The sequence below is a fragment of the Thermobia domestica genome, chromosome 17 (assembly GCF_964235325.1).
Source record: "Thermobia domestica chromosome 17, izTheDome1.hap1.1, whole genome shotgun sequence".
In the NCBI taxonomy this organism is placed as follows: Eukaryota; Metazoa; Arthropoda; class Insecta; order Zygentoma; family Lepismatidae; genus Thermobia; species Thermobia domestica.
This window is the reverse complement of record NC_137470.1, coordinates 72,651,866-72,670,777: the sequence shown is the minus strand read 5'-3', so window position 1 is coordinate 72,670,777 and position 18,912 is coordinate 72,651,866. Positions and strand designations below refer to the sequence as shown.

Genomic DNA, 18,912 nt, shown 5'->3' with positions numbered 1-18,912 from the left:
CCCCAATCACCCTTAAAGATACGACCTTCAATACAAGTAACATGACAAAAACCTAGCTCGAGACATGTACTGTGTTCAAAACCTCATGCTGAACTGTTCATGTCGTTTTACCACCGTGCGATCACAAACAACATACAACGTTGTTTCAATGCGGCAAAATAATATAGAAAATATCCCTATTCCCATCTTAAACGGAAATTTTTAAAATGGTGATACATGTCCACTTAGAGGAAGGTTACCAAAGAGCACGCACTTAATATTCATCTTGAAAAAGCTCCAAAAAAATTTAATATAATTGAATATAATTTTAATTGAAGGTTAAGCTACATTGTAAGAAATGGAAAACTTTACTACTAAATGTAGATATGGAGATATACGTTAAAAAGTGAAAAAACCCAAATGCGTACTCTTAAGAACCACTGTCCCAAAGAGTGCGTTTCGTGGTCCCTAAGAGGGCGCACTCAACTCCTATCATACTTGAAACCCAAATCCCCTTCGTAAGACGAACACTGAACACGTCACCATCGTTCATAATTAATGCACTGAATCCAGTCCTCATCAATTGGTTCTTCATACAATTCGTGACACATTGGGCTTGAAATTTGGTTGATCTCAGCTGAAGTTTTCTCTGTTGAAGTAGATGGTTTATTGAGATGATGAAAAAGTTTTCTTTTTGACTTAACATTTCCTTTAATTCGTTTGCTCTGAAGGACCTTGTGAAATGAAGCACTAGTAAAAATTTCAGATCGAAGTTTGGTACGTGCAGTTTGTCGTATTTCTTTTATTTCGGAATTGGAATGATGTATCTCGGATGAACAGATGTGTTTGAAGTTACGGCTTCTGTAAGTGTATGGCGTTTCCCTTTTTCTATGATATTGCCATACCATGAAAGGCAATAGCAAACTACCATGGATTCACCATGCCTGGGGATCTTCGGGCAGAACAGAAGATCACCATCATTATCATTGTAATTTAAGAAATTCTGTAAATTGAAAATACTTCTCATAGAAGATTTACAGTTGGTGCTTGAATCAAAGACAAACAATTGCAAATAATTCTACAATCCATTCAAATATTCTGTTACACTCAGCTTTCTTAAACTAACTAACTACAGAGAATAACCATATAGTCTGTATGATGAATGCCGTTACCTACACACACACTTAATGAAATTATCTCAAGGAGTACCCGCGCGCTCTTTGGTAACTCACTTACGCGCACTCCTTGGGAAACAGCAGTCAATTCGAGTGAAATTCATCCAGGTGGCTGGACATGCAAGACCCCCGAAACTAAGCCATGGTAAACAATTCTATTTACATTCATGTTTTCTATCATGCGACAAAGGTACTGTAGTTAGCTATTATATCAGAAAAATTTCTTAACTAATGGTACTAAAATATTACATCAAGAATTCAAAAAAGTTATTTTTATCTGCATTTTCTGTTTGGAGCTATACGTTAACCTCTGTTTTCTTCATATCAACACTCACACAAAGAAGCATCAAACAGCGTAGCAATAATAATTCTATGTGCTACCATTTCAGCGTAATTGGCTCTGCGCGCTCTTAGGGCGTGCGTACTCTTTGGTAACTCTCCTCTATATTTAATTACTTTTTTTTACCGAGCTTCCTCCTCTTAACTTGATTACATAGTGATTTTTTTCATAAAGTTCGATTTAATTTGATTTTAGTAGGAACATTATCGTATGTTTTTTTCCTAGAAAGGGCCTGTGACACATCCATATGGTGTCTGGGCCACAACAACCGATTTTGATGAAACTTGGTAGACTAATAGGACAACTTGCAAAACCAATGTAACTAGCAGGAATTTGTCGAAAAAGCTGTAGTTTCTGAGATACAGTCAATTCATTAAAGATGACATTTGTCGTGATATCTCGAGAACGGCTCCACCGAGGTCAAGCAAACTTTACGAGCCATAATAGATATATAATAGCTTTGAACGAAATTAAAACGAACTGTCTGCACCTGCGCATAACTGCGCAGAATGCGCAAATAATTGTGCGCATGCGCATATCTCGAAAACGTGAAGACTGCGATATATTTTTCTCTTGCTTAGTGTGAACTACATGACGAGTATAACATAATGCAAGAAAAAAACTAGACTCAAAGGTGAGCGTTTTCAAGCAACTGAGGTAGATGTTGGGAGTGGTCCGCCCCCGATACCACCCTCTAGTTACGGCACTCTGTCTGGCTTCTCAGTTATACATTTCAATTATACCTCTGTAGAAGTCATAGTTAACGTTAATAGTCGCCATAGTCGGGTCGTAGTGATATCAAGTACTGTAAGTCATCAATGTTGCACAACAGTAACACAGTATTAAGAGAGCGTAAGGATAAACTGTCAGGCCTATGGTTACGGTCTATTGGAACACATCAGTGTGATGCAGGCATCTACGCTTCAAAGAAACTTGCCAAAATCATAGGTCATACGGTCACCTATATATAGTTAGTGTGGCCATGAGAGGTGACCTTTGGGTTGTCTCAACTCGTCGCGTGGAAGTCTCGTCGCAAAAAGTATAGCCTGGTTACAATTAGGGATGGGCAAAACCGCTTTTTATAAAAACCGGAAACCGGTTTCTAGACAGTTCGGTTTTCACAAAAAACTCTTCGATTTTTCACCGAAACGGAGTTTGTTTTCGCCAAAACCGGTTCGGCTTTTCACCGAAACCGGTTCTTTTTTCACCAAAATTGGTTTCTGTGGAAACGGAATCGATTTCCGGAGAACAACTGAACACTATTCTGGTCAGGAATAGAACAAATTTTAAGAAAAAAACGGAACCGGGTTTGAAGAAAACCGGATCCGGTGAAAAACCTAACCTGCTTTGAAAACGGATAACCGGTTTCGGTGAAGAATCGGGTTTTTGAAACTTTTCAAAACCCGGTTTGTTTTTCTAAAAACCGGTTTTTGTGCCTACCACTAGTTCCAACAGATCGCGACTATAGGCCTGATAGTTTATCCTTACGCTCTCTTAATACTGTGTTACTGTTGTGCAACAATGATGACTTACAGTACTTGATATCACTGTACTTGATACAACCCGAATATGGCGACTATTAACATTAACTATATGACATTTACAGAGGTGTAATTGAAATGTATAACTGAGAAACCAGAGTACCGTAACTAGAGGGTGGTATCTGGGAGCAGACCATCCCCAACCTCTTCTCACCTCAGTTGCTTGAAAACGCTCACCTTTGGGTCTAGTTTTTTTCTTGCATTGTTACACTCGTCATGTAGTTCACACTAAGCAAGAGAAAAATATATCGCGTATTCAATTATTTGCGCATTCTGCGCAGGTGCAGACAATTCGTTTTAATTTCGTTTTAAAGCTATCATATATCTATTATGGCTCGCAAGGTTTGCTTGATCTCTGTGGATCCGTTCTCGAGATATCACGACAAATGTCATCTTTAATGAATCGACTTACCTCAGAAACTACAGCTTTTTCGACAAATTCCTGCTAGTTACATTAGTTTTGCAAGGTGTCCTATTAGTTTACCAAGTTTCATCAAAATCGGTTGTTGTGGTCCAGATACCTTATGGATGTGTCACAGGCCCTTTACAAATTCTTTCACATTACAGTTGCTTCTTACTCGTTTATGATTATTTTCTTCAAATACTAATTCACTCTTTTGTCCCAGGAATAAAGTTTAAACTGCTACTGAACATTATAAAGGGATTATAAAATGATGATTTGGTATTAACATCGTTAATATTGTAAAGTACAATAATTCTAATTTCATAGAAAAACGTAGCACCAATGCATTTTATATACTATTATTTAGCAGGAATTGCGCGAGTTTGGTGAGAGGAGGGTGACTACAGAACGAAGATTTCTTCCAATGCTTTTCCCGGGGGAAGCGTTCCTAGCATCGCTGCTACGTTCCCTCTTCATGACCCCAAGAGCCACAAATTTCGTTGGGGATGGTGACGAACTGGTATTTGTCCAAGAGGTTGTTATATTTTCGTCTCTTTTCAGATTCTCTGCGAGTTGCAACCATCCCAGCTTTTGTTGAAGAAGTAGGAAGATTACGGGGGGGGGGGGGAGTAGAGTATCGGCAGAAGTAAAATTCCATATTAAAGCCTTCCCTCGTTTCCATGGCACCAAAGCCGTTCCGTCAGGTCTCTTGCCGTCAAAACGACTACACCCTATTGGCTCTCTCACGCAAGGCGTTCCAGAGGAGATGAGGGCTCTCGTGATAAGGCAATTAACATCGGAGTGGCCAGAGTAACTGCTAGCACAATGAAGACATGATAGGCTATTTATACCTTTCTTATCCACTAAACTTCCGCAAGCAGGGCACTGGTGTTGTTCGCAGACATCTGCTCCCAAACGTAACGTACAAGCGATTCGAAAACTTTCGTCGGGAAGATGCAGCCCTAGGGATGGAGATGGAATACCCTGTATCCTGGCACCTGCTTCAGGGGATGAAGTAGCAAGAAGACGTGTCTTATCCTCAGAATTGGTGGAGGACTGAAGAAGAGAAGAAAATCTCGAGTTTGTGGAAGGAGCGTCCCATGAACATTGTAAACTTCTCTTATCAAGATCAGGTAGAGCAAGTCCGCAGCACGATGTCCACTGGGAGATACAATCATTAATCTCAGCTTCAGAATCCTGATGAATATCCTGGCGAAGAAGAGAAGTGATCAATGGCATAGAGCTATAAATGGATGAAAGGAAAGATGGAGTAGCGAAGGGCAGAACAATACCTAGATCTCCGTGATCCACTGGGAGGGATGCCTGCAGCCATGAGCTGAGGTTCTATCGGATGATATAAGTTGAATTCCAGGTGCGACTTCGTTGAAAAGGGTGTGCAGGGTGCTAGCCTGTTCGTTTGAGACTCCCAGAAAAGCGACTTCACACATGCAGAAATTGAGATGTAATCCACCAGCAAGATAATGAATTTTTTTCAAACCTTCCAAGACATCTTCCTTGTCTCCAGCTATAGTTCCATCGTCGAGATAACAAAGGTTTAACTCAGTATTGATATTGCTGACAATAGATTGAGGTGTCAAAGCAAATAAAGCAGGTCCTAGGGGGTCGCCTTTTTGAATACATCGCTGAGAGAAGATGTCTTCGTAAAAAAAAAAAAAAAAAAAAAAAAAAAAAAAAAAGTCACTAGGCTGTGAATAGCACTGATGGCTGAAAGCGTATATAATAAGGGAAGTGCGTTTTTCAGCTGTAAGCATAGTCTCTGTTGATTTCGTTGAATGCATTCCGGAAATAGCTTCTAGAAATTTTTTTCTTGGTTGTGGGGATGAGAATATAGTCGGGCGACATGAGCTGCAAGCTCTGAGCCATGTCGAATGCACACCCCCAACTGATGTGGTGACAAGAAGGTAGATAACGGTATAACATTATTATTTTAGCTGATAACCGTCTCCTAACGTTACCGACAACGATGGGACATATATCACCACATTTCTTCCTCAATCCTATAAGCGACGCTCCCAAAAATAGTAGCCTGATTTCTTTAGGTACGTTTCCAGTGAGGATTATGTGAAGAAAATCACTGATAGTGCTCAACAGACGGTTTGTAGAGCCAATGTTCTGGTATTGTAAAAGATCCTTGAGGATGGAAGGGCGTAAACCGTCCATACCTCCTGCGGATCCGGAAGGAAAGGATCGAAGAGCTCTCTGAACTTCCTTGACAGAAATACTAGGAATGACTGGAGCGTTTTCGATGAGTGCAGGAAGTGTGAAAGTGTGACTGTGGGTAGAGTGTTTGTTGCGTAAAGGATCTAGCACTCTAGCATTCGGAAGCGCCAAAGTGTCAGATATCAGAAGTCTGCTCCATGGACATTGCCGTCGGAAAGTTTGTTCTCTATACTCTTGATGTTGAAGGTGATTTGGTCTGTTGCTCGGCGAGGTTTGCAGGGTCGTTGGTGGCGATAAAGAAGGGCATCGCAGCGAGAATTAGTCCAACTAGTGATTCTTTGTTTTACCCATGTAGTGAGATTAGACACTTTGTTAGTTCTTGTTGCTGAATAGAGTTATGTAAGGAAAGAAGAGTTCCTTCCACGATTGCAAGCTATTAGTAGATACAATATTCTGTAGAACTTGACAGAGGGAGTCAGCCAACGCCGGTCTAACTCCTCGAGGCACTCTAATAGAATAGGAGTAATGGATTTGCGTTTTCCGAGGAGAGTGTTGCATGCTTCGATCGACATCTCGTTTGGTTATCAATGCAATTGCGCAAGATAGAACTATGTGAAGAAGGTGAGGAAATGGAAGTGAGAGTGGACGATGTAGGTTTAGCTTTAGTACTAGTAGGATGGCACTTACTGTTGTGGATAGTTAGATCTCTTGCATAAAGTTTGTTGCAATGGAAACACACTGAATCATGATATATAGATGCACCGGCAGCATTTAAAATGTGAATGCTCGGATCATCACTATCGTTCAGCGACACAGTGATCCACATTTGTGGACATTGCACTAGTATCGTGTCCGGTCGACATATTTAGCAAATGGTTGGAAAAGTAAACACATTCGATGCTTGAAACCGTTCAACAATTGATGAATAAATTTTATAAATTGATATCCACACAATTCACTATCATTGTTGGAAGTAACGTACTTGAAACGATGTTATGAGTAAAGAAAAAAACATCAAAAGAGAGATAAATCAGTTTCCGAAAACTATTAGAGACGAGGATTTCACTATCGCAATCCTGAGACGTTCATGCACATTTTGACACCACACTCGTGCAATTAAACACTGATTCTCCCGCACTAAACTATGAATCTTCACGGACAAACTCAAAATTAGAACTTGTAGTAGATTCAACAAACAACAACAACAATGTGATATACTATATTTCTCGCATAAATTCTAAATTTCCCCTACCTCTCCAAGAATGAGCCCTTTAAATGATATTAGAATGATAAAAACCTAGCTTCCCAGAATGAAGGATTGATACAGTACCGAAAAATTATTTGATTTTATTGTATTTAGAAGCCTGTGTGACAAGACTCAATGTGATATATAACTATCTCCCTTAAATTTAATATAACCGTGAAAGGCAAATATCTGCCTAATCAGCAGAGGGCGGGTTAATCAATGGTACTACATATTTGCAGTTTGACAAGGCTTCTTTCATTATAATTTTCTACATCCCTAGATTGTAAACAAACGTTTCTCACCAGTTTATATTTTTCAAGTTTAATAAAATCTAATTTGTCTTAATCCTCACATACCTATTTCTCTCCGGATAATACTACTAAACTCAATTGAATTATTCTGATTAACTACTAACTGATCTTGTATACATGGCAAAAGAATAGCAAATGTAAGTTACATACCTGCTGAATACATTTTCTGAGTACGCGTACTTCTCCAAACGTGCTGCAGTTGGTAAGAAATCGTCTGGGTTGACTGTCCGTTCCTCTGTGCCATCCTCAACTATCATTGAATTCGAACTCACTAAAATAAAAATAAAAGTAGGTATACTGAATTAAACACTATCTATAGAATGTAATATCGGTAAATTTATATTAAAATTACGGCAAGAATGAACAACCCAACAAGAAATACAGGAAAAATTATCAGAAGCAGCTAAATGGGCTAACATGTGCAACGATAAATGTACTTTCCACATCTACAAGGTTTTAACGATCATTCTAGATCGCGGTTCGCCACCCGGCCAGAAGTGTCATTTGGAGTTTGAGAAACTTATACTTTTTAGTATAGGTTTACTCTAGGGAGTTTGAGAAACCTATACATTTTAGTAAATTGTATGCTAATAAACTAATTTAAAAAACGTGAAACTCGTCAGTCGATAAGCTTACCTCCCATGGCAAAATCTGAAATTACGCCACTGCATTCCAAGTCAGGTTTGTTTCTGCCCGAACTTGGAGTGTATCTCACTCTACAATTGCTTTACCTTGAAATGTTTTGAAAAACGCGAAAAAGTTTACGAACGACATATTACTACTCTACCAAAATTTAGAAAATGGTGGGAAATACACATCTGAGCGAAAAGTATTACACGGGCTAAGAATCTCGTGGACAGTGTTCACAAGCAAACTTGGGAGTTTTCAAGTAATCGTGAAGCCAGCAAATAACATTGTCTTTCTATCAACACTTCTATATTGTTCTGTTAATGCAGGTAATAAGCAGAGCTACGTTGAGTAAATTAAGAGTCCGAAATAGACTCCAATTACCGGCTTCTTATAAAAAGACCCTTTATAACAACAGTATTTACAGTAATACTTCAATACAATTCTCTCTAATTGTGAAGTAGAAATTAGGTAGGCCAAGACCGTGCGGCCTAAACAGGATTTCTACAGAGCTCCAGGCAAGCTAAGTAGAGTGGCGTAAGAAACCCCAATGCCCCAGGGAAGCAGTGAGGGGCTTAGAAAGTCACACAGCCCCGAAACAGGCTAAGCCAGGCAGAAGGGAAGCCAAGAATCCCGCAGCACACTAGAGGCTTTGAGGTTGGATTTCTCCTAGTGCTCCAGGAAAGTAAGAGGAGGGGAGACCAATCGAAGACTGGTGCCTGTCTACTGAATAGTCTCCAATATACAGGCGCTCCGGACGGCGGTGGCGCTGCTGCTCCCATGTCATGCGATTTTCAGGTGGTGCTGGTAGTCTGTCTTCTGATTCTTGCACTAATCCCACGTGAGATGTAGTACTCCAACGTAAATACATGTGATTAATGTAGATATGGTGTATAGATATTTCATGAATTACTGATACACGTGATGTGAAACTTCTTTTCTTGTGTTGTTTAAATTACATACCGTATTTTTAATCACTATCTCATAAGAATGCATAAAAAACCAATCGGAACTTCTCACGCATATAGGTTTCTGACATGGATTTTGCCCAGAACATATTCTCGTAAACCGAAAGGGTAGTCGTAAGATTTGAGACGAAATAAGTGTGGTCGTAAGAAGTGGTCAAAATGAGAATGGTTTTTAAGTAATGTTATGAGGAAGATTTATTTGTGTAAAAGGAAACCTATATGAAATTGATGTATTAATCTTGATAGTTTGGCTATTGAAGGTTGGAATTGCACGTAAGTATGACTGGGAATTTTTGGAAGGGTTTGTTAAAAACTTTGTTTAAGTAAAGGCCACATTAACCATTTCCTTGAAAGTTAAAGCAAGTCAAGATTTAATAGAGGGTCTTGCCATTCGAACGTATTTGGCATATCTAACTCAAAATTGATGAGAATTCCATTCCATTAAGTTATTTCTCACTTAATTTTATGGAAACTGAATTCGTTTTGTGGTCTCATATTTAGTTGGACTTTGAAGGAAAGAAAAAAAGAATCAGAATCAAGCTTGCCTTCTTAATTTACGTTTGTATTCGAACCTTGACTGGTGGTTTCATCTAATATTACCTTGCTAAATAATCTTGAAAAAAAAAAAAAATATATATATATATATATATATATAATAAACTGTTCAGTAGCAAAGTTATAGTAAGTTACTTTAGACTTGAAAATTATTACATTTATTCTTTGGAAATTTTCATTCGTTATTGTTTGATATATTTTCTGTTGCAAATAAATAATTACCGAAATTCCGAGGTTTGAATTTCAGAAGTATAGTAGACTAGATCCCTGCCTACTTTGAAAAATTCTGTAGCGGGAAAAAAAATTAAATTTCTGATGAGAGTATTATTAGCTGCTATCTTCGTGTGACCCTGAATCTGTACTGCCGTGGAACTGGTCCGGTGATCCTTCCTTTACAGGTATTATAATGGGGGAAGGAAAACTTTCCTGGCTTACAGTAGTGTCAGTACTTAGTGTTTGAATTACTGGTGGGATGAAGTTAAAATCACTCACTATAAAGAAACTAAAACTGTTATATGTAGAAACCGGATATTAGGCAAAATGCTTATTCTTTAATATTAAACATATTATCAAAAATAACGTTTCAAACTTTAAAATGGGGGCTTATAATTTCGATTTAAGCTAATTTTATTTTGCCTATTTCGCTCCTTACTGCCCAATGTTGCCTATTCTATGCATTTTCTTTAAAATAAGCTTTCATTGCGAACATATACAGTTTATATAATATAACACGTACATATATTAGGTGTTTGTAAGGACAAGCACGTGGTATAATATATATACAGTGGTCGAAGTGAGGCAGCATGCGGTGCTATGTCATACCGCCTCTGGTTTTTCAGTAATGAAGGCATACCGTATCTTTTTTTTTTTTAAGTAAAACATATCGTCACTACAAACTAGATGGTAAATACCTTTAATAAATCCATTTTTATACACAGTAATTGACGAATAGTTTTGCACGTAAAAAAATGTTTCTTATGCTGAAATAATTTCTAACAACACCGACGTTTACCTTTGTTTTTAAAGTGAAGTGCCTTCAAAGAAGTTCACCTAGTTTATATTTTGAAGTGTCATATTGAATTTTCTCTTTGTTATGAATGTATGTGTGTTTTTTTGCCTTAATGCATATAAATTCCGTATTTTGAGCATGAGCGGATTTAGGGGTTGTCTGGTGTGCGAGCGGACCTTGCGTGTGTTTCAAATACCCCACAGTCGAGTGGAGGACCGTGAGTTTTCCCCGCAGGAAATTATTCACAACCTCATTCGAGTTTTGACCATTTCTGTGTATAATTCTCTATAATATAGTATTACAACATAAACGGATTTGTTTTCAAAAAGTTGGTGGAGGAGATCAAACTCTCTCCATGCTCCACCACCCCGCGTTTCTACATAGAAGCTTTCCAATGGTTTTTAGTCATTATGTAAAATACAAATTCAATCTTTTAGGCAATATACCCATACTGCATTTAAACATTTAGATGGCCGGTATGTCGAGTCAAAATCGTACTAAAACATACCGCCTCTGCTTTTCACCCCTACTTCGGGCACTACACGTATATATATTAGTAAAAGAAGATATTAAGAAACAGGTATGCTTCTATATTCTTTGAACATTATTTATGACTTGAATCTATTTCTTTAATTGTAATGAGTATTTATCTCCATTGTTTCGAGTTACATTTTAGTGCTTATTTTACTGCCTAATTCTTAAATTTTAAGAGCCTATTTGCCAGGTTTTTAATGCCTTAACATTCAATCTCTAGTTATATATCCATGTACTGCTTGGTGTAACCCGCCAACCCCACCAACGTCATTTGCGTATCAAAATGTAAATGTAGTAATTTACATATACATATTAATATAATTTATAACCAAAGTTAGGAATATTTGTAATTATATTAGGATTAATTCAGACATATAAATATGTATTAATAAAAGTATTTATATCCTGAGAAGAATATTCGGACCCAAGAGGAACGGGAATGGGGAATGGCGGAAACTTCATAACGAGGAACTACATAATTTATATGGTTTACCCAACATTGTTAGGGTCGTCAAGTCTAGGAGGCTTAGGTGGGCGGGTCATGTAGCTAGAATGGAAGAAAGTAGAAACGCTTTCAAAGTCTTGACTGGAAGACCAATCGGATCTAGCATCTCAAAGCAGGACAGCTACAAAAATTAAAAAAAAAAAAATATGTAAAACAATTGAACGGGTGAGATTAAGAAGGGAAAGATTCCACATAACCAAACTTTTGGGAAACTGAAAAAAACTTCATAGTATCCAAACAAATAGTCACAGGAAAAAACGTACTATTGGAAAGTTGCTCCTTATAACCCTAAGTAACATATACGCAAAAGTGTTTTACCATTACATTCTTATTATGGTTATTAAATGATTTTAAAAACGGTGGAATCTTTCCCTTTTTAATCTCAACAGACTTAGATGTCGAAAAAAGTAAAGAAAAACGCATTTATGAGCTCAAAACTGTTCCTTACTTATTGTTAAACCAACAAAAATAATAAAAATTAAACATTATTCACACATGTTATAAAAATAAAATACATGAGATATTGGTTTGTGCCTTTGTACACTGTTTCTATTACTACTCACTGTCCTCACTCTCATGCTCATGAGTAGGCCACTCTAAAAGTTTATTGTAAAACACTCTGGCTTGTTCCGGCACATAGTGAACCACTTTGGCAACATCCTCGAGTTTCTTCCTTTTTATGGGAACGATTCCATTATATGCCTTTTCAACAGGAGGGTTTGCTTCACCACCTTTGTACAGTTTAAAAACTTCAGTTTGTAGCCCGTCTATAAAAGTGTAAGCTGTAACATATCCCCTTTTTGCTGCTTTGAATGTTAAGTGTTTGTCGGTACTGATTTTAAAAGGCTGTTTGGTTCGAACACTAGCACAAGTCTTTTGAAAAATGTCGGCCACCATCCTTTGAAGTTCAGAATTTGTTCGTTTGAAACGGATTTCACCTGAAACAAAGGCTGCTTGGTTTTTGCAGTACTAATCATATCGTTGTATTGATCAGGGGAATAAATCCTATCGTGGCGTTTCATGGCTCCCTTAATAACACCAAAGTTCCGGTCGCAGGGGAGAAAACTGTGTCCTCTAATGGGGAGAAATACATGCACTTCATTAAATCGCCTAATAATAGTAACAAACAGGAACAATCTCACCAAAGTGTGATTGCGGTTTAGCCTGGGACATGAGTCACTGAACACGTATAGAGCTTTTACTTGAGGGTCAACACTGTTGTTTATATAGTCATACAATAAAGAACACACCGCGTTTGCTCCTTTCTTTGCAACTCCTTCATTATAGGTGTACATAGTAGCTTCTTCATTTCCTAAACTATGGATACAAAACACGTAATGCCATAACTTCCTTAAATAGAACATTTCTTGAACAGGTATGCACGGCAAAGGAAGATTTTGCATAAAATCAAAGCTGATTCCATGTACGTCATTTCTTTTAGGGCATAGTTCAGTTACTTCTTCCATTTTCTTGTAAAACTTGCTCTTCTTTTATGAACCATCAATTCAGCTAAAGCGACCCGTCGGGCGTCATTCAATGTCGATGATGATATTTTGGTATTTAGGTCCTCACACGTTGAACACACGTCAACTTGCGGCCTACCGAATCGGTACCCATAATTTTCCTTGTAATAAGGTAAAAAGTACTCATATTTTATTATGTCTTTTAGTTCTGGATGCTTTTCCAGAAGCATTTTATGCTTCTTTGTGCATGTCAGCCCAGCCTCTAAATATGTAACAGGATTTGCAGAATAGTGGGAGGTTTTTGGGGGCAAGACTCGATGTGTTCCTTTAGCACTATTAAAACATCATTGGGAAATTTCTTATGGTTATCGTGTTTTCCTCTCATGAACATACTGGAGTGCCTACCGAGTAGGGTAAATTGACACTACCACATGTCCGCGCAACGGACCTTAACTCGGCAATATTAACCGATCATATTTTCTATAAAAAGCAATTACAACACTCGTACTAATGGAGTTAGATAAATATAAACTAGAGGAACTGCATATGTGAAGCCTCTAACAGTGACAACACGGACCTTTCCTAGGAAATAACCGAAAACTGGCCTCAATTTGAACAAATTCCGTTCCATAGCAAAACAATACGAACTTCACATACCTAGGCACTCCAGTATGTTCTTATTTAGCTCCATGGCTGAGAATAAGAAGGGAAAGATTCCTGGAATGTTTCCTTTCTTAACCTCAGTCAAATTTTTCACGTGCTCTTACGTCATAATGATGAAAGGAATCTTTCCGTTTTTCATGCCAAAATATCCGTCTTAATTAAAGGAACAAAATGGCTATTTCAACTCATTTTGACAAAAAAGTGGAATCTTTCCCTTCTTAATCTCACCGATTCAATTATGTATCATGTATTTAGGGTTATTGTTTGTCCTATATAAAGTTCTAATCTCAATTTATTCATATGTTGATGGCGTAAACAATAGTGCAGACGAATTCTTTCTCAACCCGCCACTTGAGCATAGTTTAGAATTCGGCCACCAGAGGCGGCACCCATCAGGGGCAAAAAGTATCTACTTCTGCTTTCCCTAACTGTATCCACGCTCTATACTACAAATAAAAAAGTTGTAAAAACTATGATCTGAAGTAATTAAAATGAAGTTTGGGAGAAAAGGAACATACTGGTGGGTGAGAATAAGTTTCAAGTTTATGGGTGAATAAAGAAAGTAGAGTGACAATAAGTAAATTTTTAATTATTTACCAAATTTGTACATATGACGCCGTCTCAAGTGAGGGTGGCACATCACAAAGGGAAAAGGTCAACAACCCCAAAAACAATGAAGGCAGAGAGAGTCTACAACTATTGAGAGACAACCAGCGGAAGTAAATACAGAAACTCAGGGGGTAAGCAGTTAGTTCGTGGTTAGCTGCAGGTTCGCCGACTTCAATTGTATTTTCTTCTTTCGGAAACTGTGTTCAGTTTATTGTTAAGTGGTGATGCAGGCATGAACAATCAGTGGATCCTGGTCCAGAGATCAATTGAGATCGTTGTGAGGACTCGTAGAAATTGAACAAAGCTAGATATTACTTGTGAAAAAAAAATTAAATAATTTTTGGATTTTTGTTGAGTGATAGTGTAAGTGACTGTGCTACCGAAAAAAGTCGTGAGTGTTCCGTGAAAACTATGCGTACATATCTATCTAGATATTTTTAGAAAAATAAATTAATAAATAAGGTTAGGTGTTATTAGCTACGCTAATAAAGAAAATGCGGAATTGTGAAACAAAAACAAACAACACTGAATGCCCAATTGACCTGCATCAGTAAAATTTTTCTTTGAGAGACAGTGTAATGAAGGCAACATATGGATCACAGTTCTTTATTTGTCTCATAAAGCCAATCTCGGTGACCAAGTTCCAAAACCCAAAATTTCTAATTCAAGGCAAGAAGGACTTGTAAGTCTTGTTGCGGAAGAAGAGAACATATTCACCACTCATCGACAGGAGAGCGGTCGGAACAATAACAGGAGCAGAAGATATGAGAAGATAGCCCAAAATTGGAAAGGATAAAATTCGGAGAAGGAAACAAAGAAGAGGATTACTTATAGTGAGGAGCGAAAAAAAGGACGAATCTTATAAATATGTGCACATAAATAAACAAAAAGAGAAAGGAAGAACTTTACACAAAATTTAAAATCCGTACGTTGGATCGATCGATTCTACACACACACACATATATATATATTAGTTGTGTCTGTGTATAAAAGTGTAGTGCTAGTGAAGTAGTGAAATAAATCTATTTCTTTTGATAATCCGAACTTGGAGCTATGAACTTTTAGATGCTTACAACCATCCCGGAGGCGGAGGTGAGTCCTTTTGCATGTTTGCTAATCTTTTTCAGATGTAACACTTGGCCGGGTCCAGGAGAGGCTGTTAACTCTCTTTTTCAATATTTAATTAAAGTTTTATCTGATGGTAAAAGATTCTCTGGCAACAAGATAGCAGAAGAAAGTGAGTGATGAAGGCCATTTCAGAGAAAGTCGTCAAAGGGGTAAGACGACTATAAACTTTGAACTCACGTGGGAGGAGGATTTCATTTTTTAAAAAAAAAAAAAAAAAAAAAAAAGTTTGAATTAATATTCAAGATTATTTTGGCTTAATTTTATAATTTTAATTTGTATAAATTCCAATTATAGCTTTGTTAATCTTTAATCTTATTAGATAAGTGCATTACTGGTGTCAATATTTCTTCCACCCATCTCTCATGTGTTGGGAAATTTGAGAGTATATTTATTGTGGTGACTTTAGGTAACCACCTAACCACGACCATCCAGCTTTGAACATGAGAGAGCCCTTTACATGGGGACTATCCAGAGTGATGCCCTTAACAGTGGGCGTTTACGTTATTCCCCTATCTTTGAAGCTACAGGGAAAGATGCAAGCCCCAAAGAAAAAAAAAGAGTAAAGTTATCAGGAAAGAGAAGTTCCGCACAAAATTCTTAGCTATAAGACTGGTCATACACGATTGATTTACTCGATGAATGTTTTCTAGGATTTCCCTTAAGAAACAATTTGTGGACGGAAAAAAAATTCAGATTCAGCTTGAACTGTTGTCAAGTGGTTTTCCAATTCATTGTCTTATGACAGGGTTATTTTGTACGGAATGTCTTTTACTGTCTACTTTAGTACACCATTTTTTTTCGAAAGATTACTAAAACGTTGGGTTGGAGGGGAAGGAAACTGTCCGTGTCTGTATCTTCAGTGTGTCCGCGTAAGGGAGGATTCTGTTCTAAAATATTACATACATTTTTTCAGGACAAAAAATCTATACGTAATATGGAAGTGTCCGTTATGGGTTGTTTCACTGTATTAGTATCGAAGTTTTCTGGCTCACATTTATATTTGTTTTTTAAACAAAAGAAAGGACATGCAGTGACTTGCGTTGTAACATTTTTACAGATGCTGTTCTAGTGATGTTTAAGGTCAATGAGTTGAGTTGATTTTAACGTTCGTTTCAGCAGCGAGGCTATGTAAGACGGGACCTACTGATTAACGTGGAATCTGAACATGAGCTCCCCCTGGGAATCGAACCCGGATCTCCCACACCAAAGGCGCGTACGCTAACCGCTTATCCACGGATAAGCTCTTAAGGAGAATGAGACGACGTATTTCACAAGAACAGGAAAAAAATTGATTGGTGCTACTGTAGAGACGCGAAGGATTGTATAATGCAAAGTAAGAACTAGAACAATGTTGATGAAAGGTACGATTTGTGTTCTTTTATTAGAATAATTACATATAACAATAAACTCTTTGCCTTGCATTTGAGATTAACAATGTAACCTTATTTCCTTGTAATAAAATCATTGCGCCAGCAATATTTCTACTTTCTTGCTTATTAAAAGATTTTGTTAAAAAAAGGTTTCGGTTCAGTTCGAAATATTCACGTTCCTCACGTTTACAGCAATCACGAGTTCAGTCTCGACTCATTTGACATGAAACACATGATAAAAGATTTTTTTTTTTTTTAATCCAGCAATAACAGTGTTCGATTTTTACTGGAAAAAGTGGTAAATTTTATTTATAATCCTTTGTTCTGAACATCAATGGCGTACGCAGATGCACAAGCACTCAAACTTTTATCCTTTCAGGATATATTATGTCTGTCTTCATTAGTCCGGTATCTTCATTACTTCCGAAGATATTCGCTTTCAAAACAGTGTACGAAATCTATTCATCAATATACGAAAACGAAGCGTAATGGACCCATGGTTGATATAGACCTTTTTGCTCGTCACGACACATACTATTATTCCTCAGAATACGACGCTTTCCTGGTGGGATACCCTGAGTAAATACTATATACGTATATCCTAAATGCTTACTTTTCCCAGTACCTTGCGCACAGGGGTTTAAATGCGCACAGGTGGGATGGCAAATATATATGGTAGGATGGTCCATGTGGTCTGGCTCCCAAGGGCAAATCTTGGATGCCCAGATATGGGTAAATATCAAATGCGGAGGTATATCGAAACAGGTAGATATCAAGTGCCCAGAATATTGACATGGGTAAATATCAAATGCCCACATATATCGATATAGATAAATACCAAATGCCCAGATATATCTATATGGGTAAATATCAGATGCCCAGATGGATCGATATGTTTTTCTTACATGGTCTGATGCTGATCTGAAATATTCCAGAAACACTTGCTTAAAAATCGAAAAACCCAATGTTCTGCAGCTCAGTATTCTTGAAATACAAAGTTTCGACTTCCTATTAAAGGAAGGTGATATTGTTTTTACGCACAGATTAATTACTCAAACATTTTAATTGGGATTCCATTACACCTTGTATACTGGATGTATACATACCAGGCATAAGACAAGAATACATACAGACTGCAAACTCCGCGAAAAACTGGAAACTCGGCGAAGAGTTGCGCCTTTAACATACGACGACGGAACAAACTAGTCGATCTCATGTCAGCAACGTGGAATTTTCGAAAATAATCTTCTCAAGTGAAGCATGGTTGATGAAAGCTTGGTGTATGCATTGTCACCGTGTGCTTTCCCATTTGTTTTGTGTTTGACTGCTATTTTTTAAAATTAATTTAAAATCACGTCTACAAAGGAATCCGGGCACAATACAGGAAGATTCTTTTATAAAAGTTACCACTGAATATAGTAATAAAAACATATTTAAATTAGTTATTTAGTATAGCTAATTGCTAATCTTTCTGCATTGCATCTAAGATTGAGATGTGCAGCAGACTAAAAGAATGCGCTGATTACAATGAGACAGTGTCATCGCATTTACGACGAAACATTATTCTACCCCCAACGGTAATTGGCTCTTTCACTTGTAGTCCGTTAACGCTGGTATTTCCACGTAACCCGTTACGTTATCCACTAGACGAGTACTTGACTATTAGCCTCATCAGTTTGTTTCTGATGCTGTTCTGTTGATGGTGCACGCACCATAGGCACTACGCCACTTTTTCACTTGTACTAATAATTGTTCTCTACATACCACTTGTACATTTACTTGGAGCCGATGTTCAGATAGTCTATTTCTATTAGGGAAAAATTATGTTATTCTGTGACCAGATGGAGGGAAAATGAATTAAAGAGTAAGCAGACCTGAGAGATGTAAGGATCTACGTTCAATTTTTTGGACTGAAGACTAGGAGCCAGTCTACGTTTTGTTACCTGAAGTGCACAAATTGACTTCGAAAATTCAGTAATTTCTTATTCACACGAGGACAAATATGGACTTAAAGTATGTGTGCATTTCAAACAATAATCCCTGTTTTAACTTTAAGAACTACATTCAATCTTTGTAATGTTTCAAGAATTTTTCATTCTTGCGAACTACAGTATTTCTCCATATATAATGTAGAAAACACTAATGATTTTACCTGTTTTGGAAACTGGATTTTCTTTGTTACCTCAATTTCAACGGTAGTATTCTTATCGTTCCCGTTTAACATAGTACTTCATGCCAGATGGGGCTCCTTGTTCGTACAAGATCGTTTCAACCTGGGAAGTTCATTTCTAAGAATTCGTATAAG

General features: G+C 37.5%; 1 protein-coding gene across 4 annotated transcripts in view; it reads right to left on the bottom strand.

Moving 5' to 3' along the window:
* The window catches only part of LOC145673727 (serine/threonine-protein phosphatase 4 regulatory subunit 1-like), a 608,213-nt gene that overhangs the window by 533,246 nt on the left and 56,055 nt on the right, over positions 1-18,912 (bottom strand). For all 4 annotated transcript variants that reach the window (XM_081743442.1, XM_081743440.1, XM_081743443.1 and 1 more), the window contains one exon: positions 7,327-7,447. In XM_081743442.1, the coding sequence (XP_081599568.1) occupies positions 7,327-7,447 (121 nt within the window). The remainder of the gene's footprint in view (positions 1-7,326; positions 7,448-18,912) is intronic.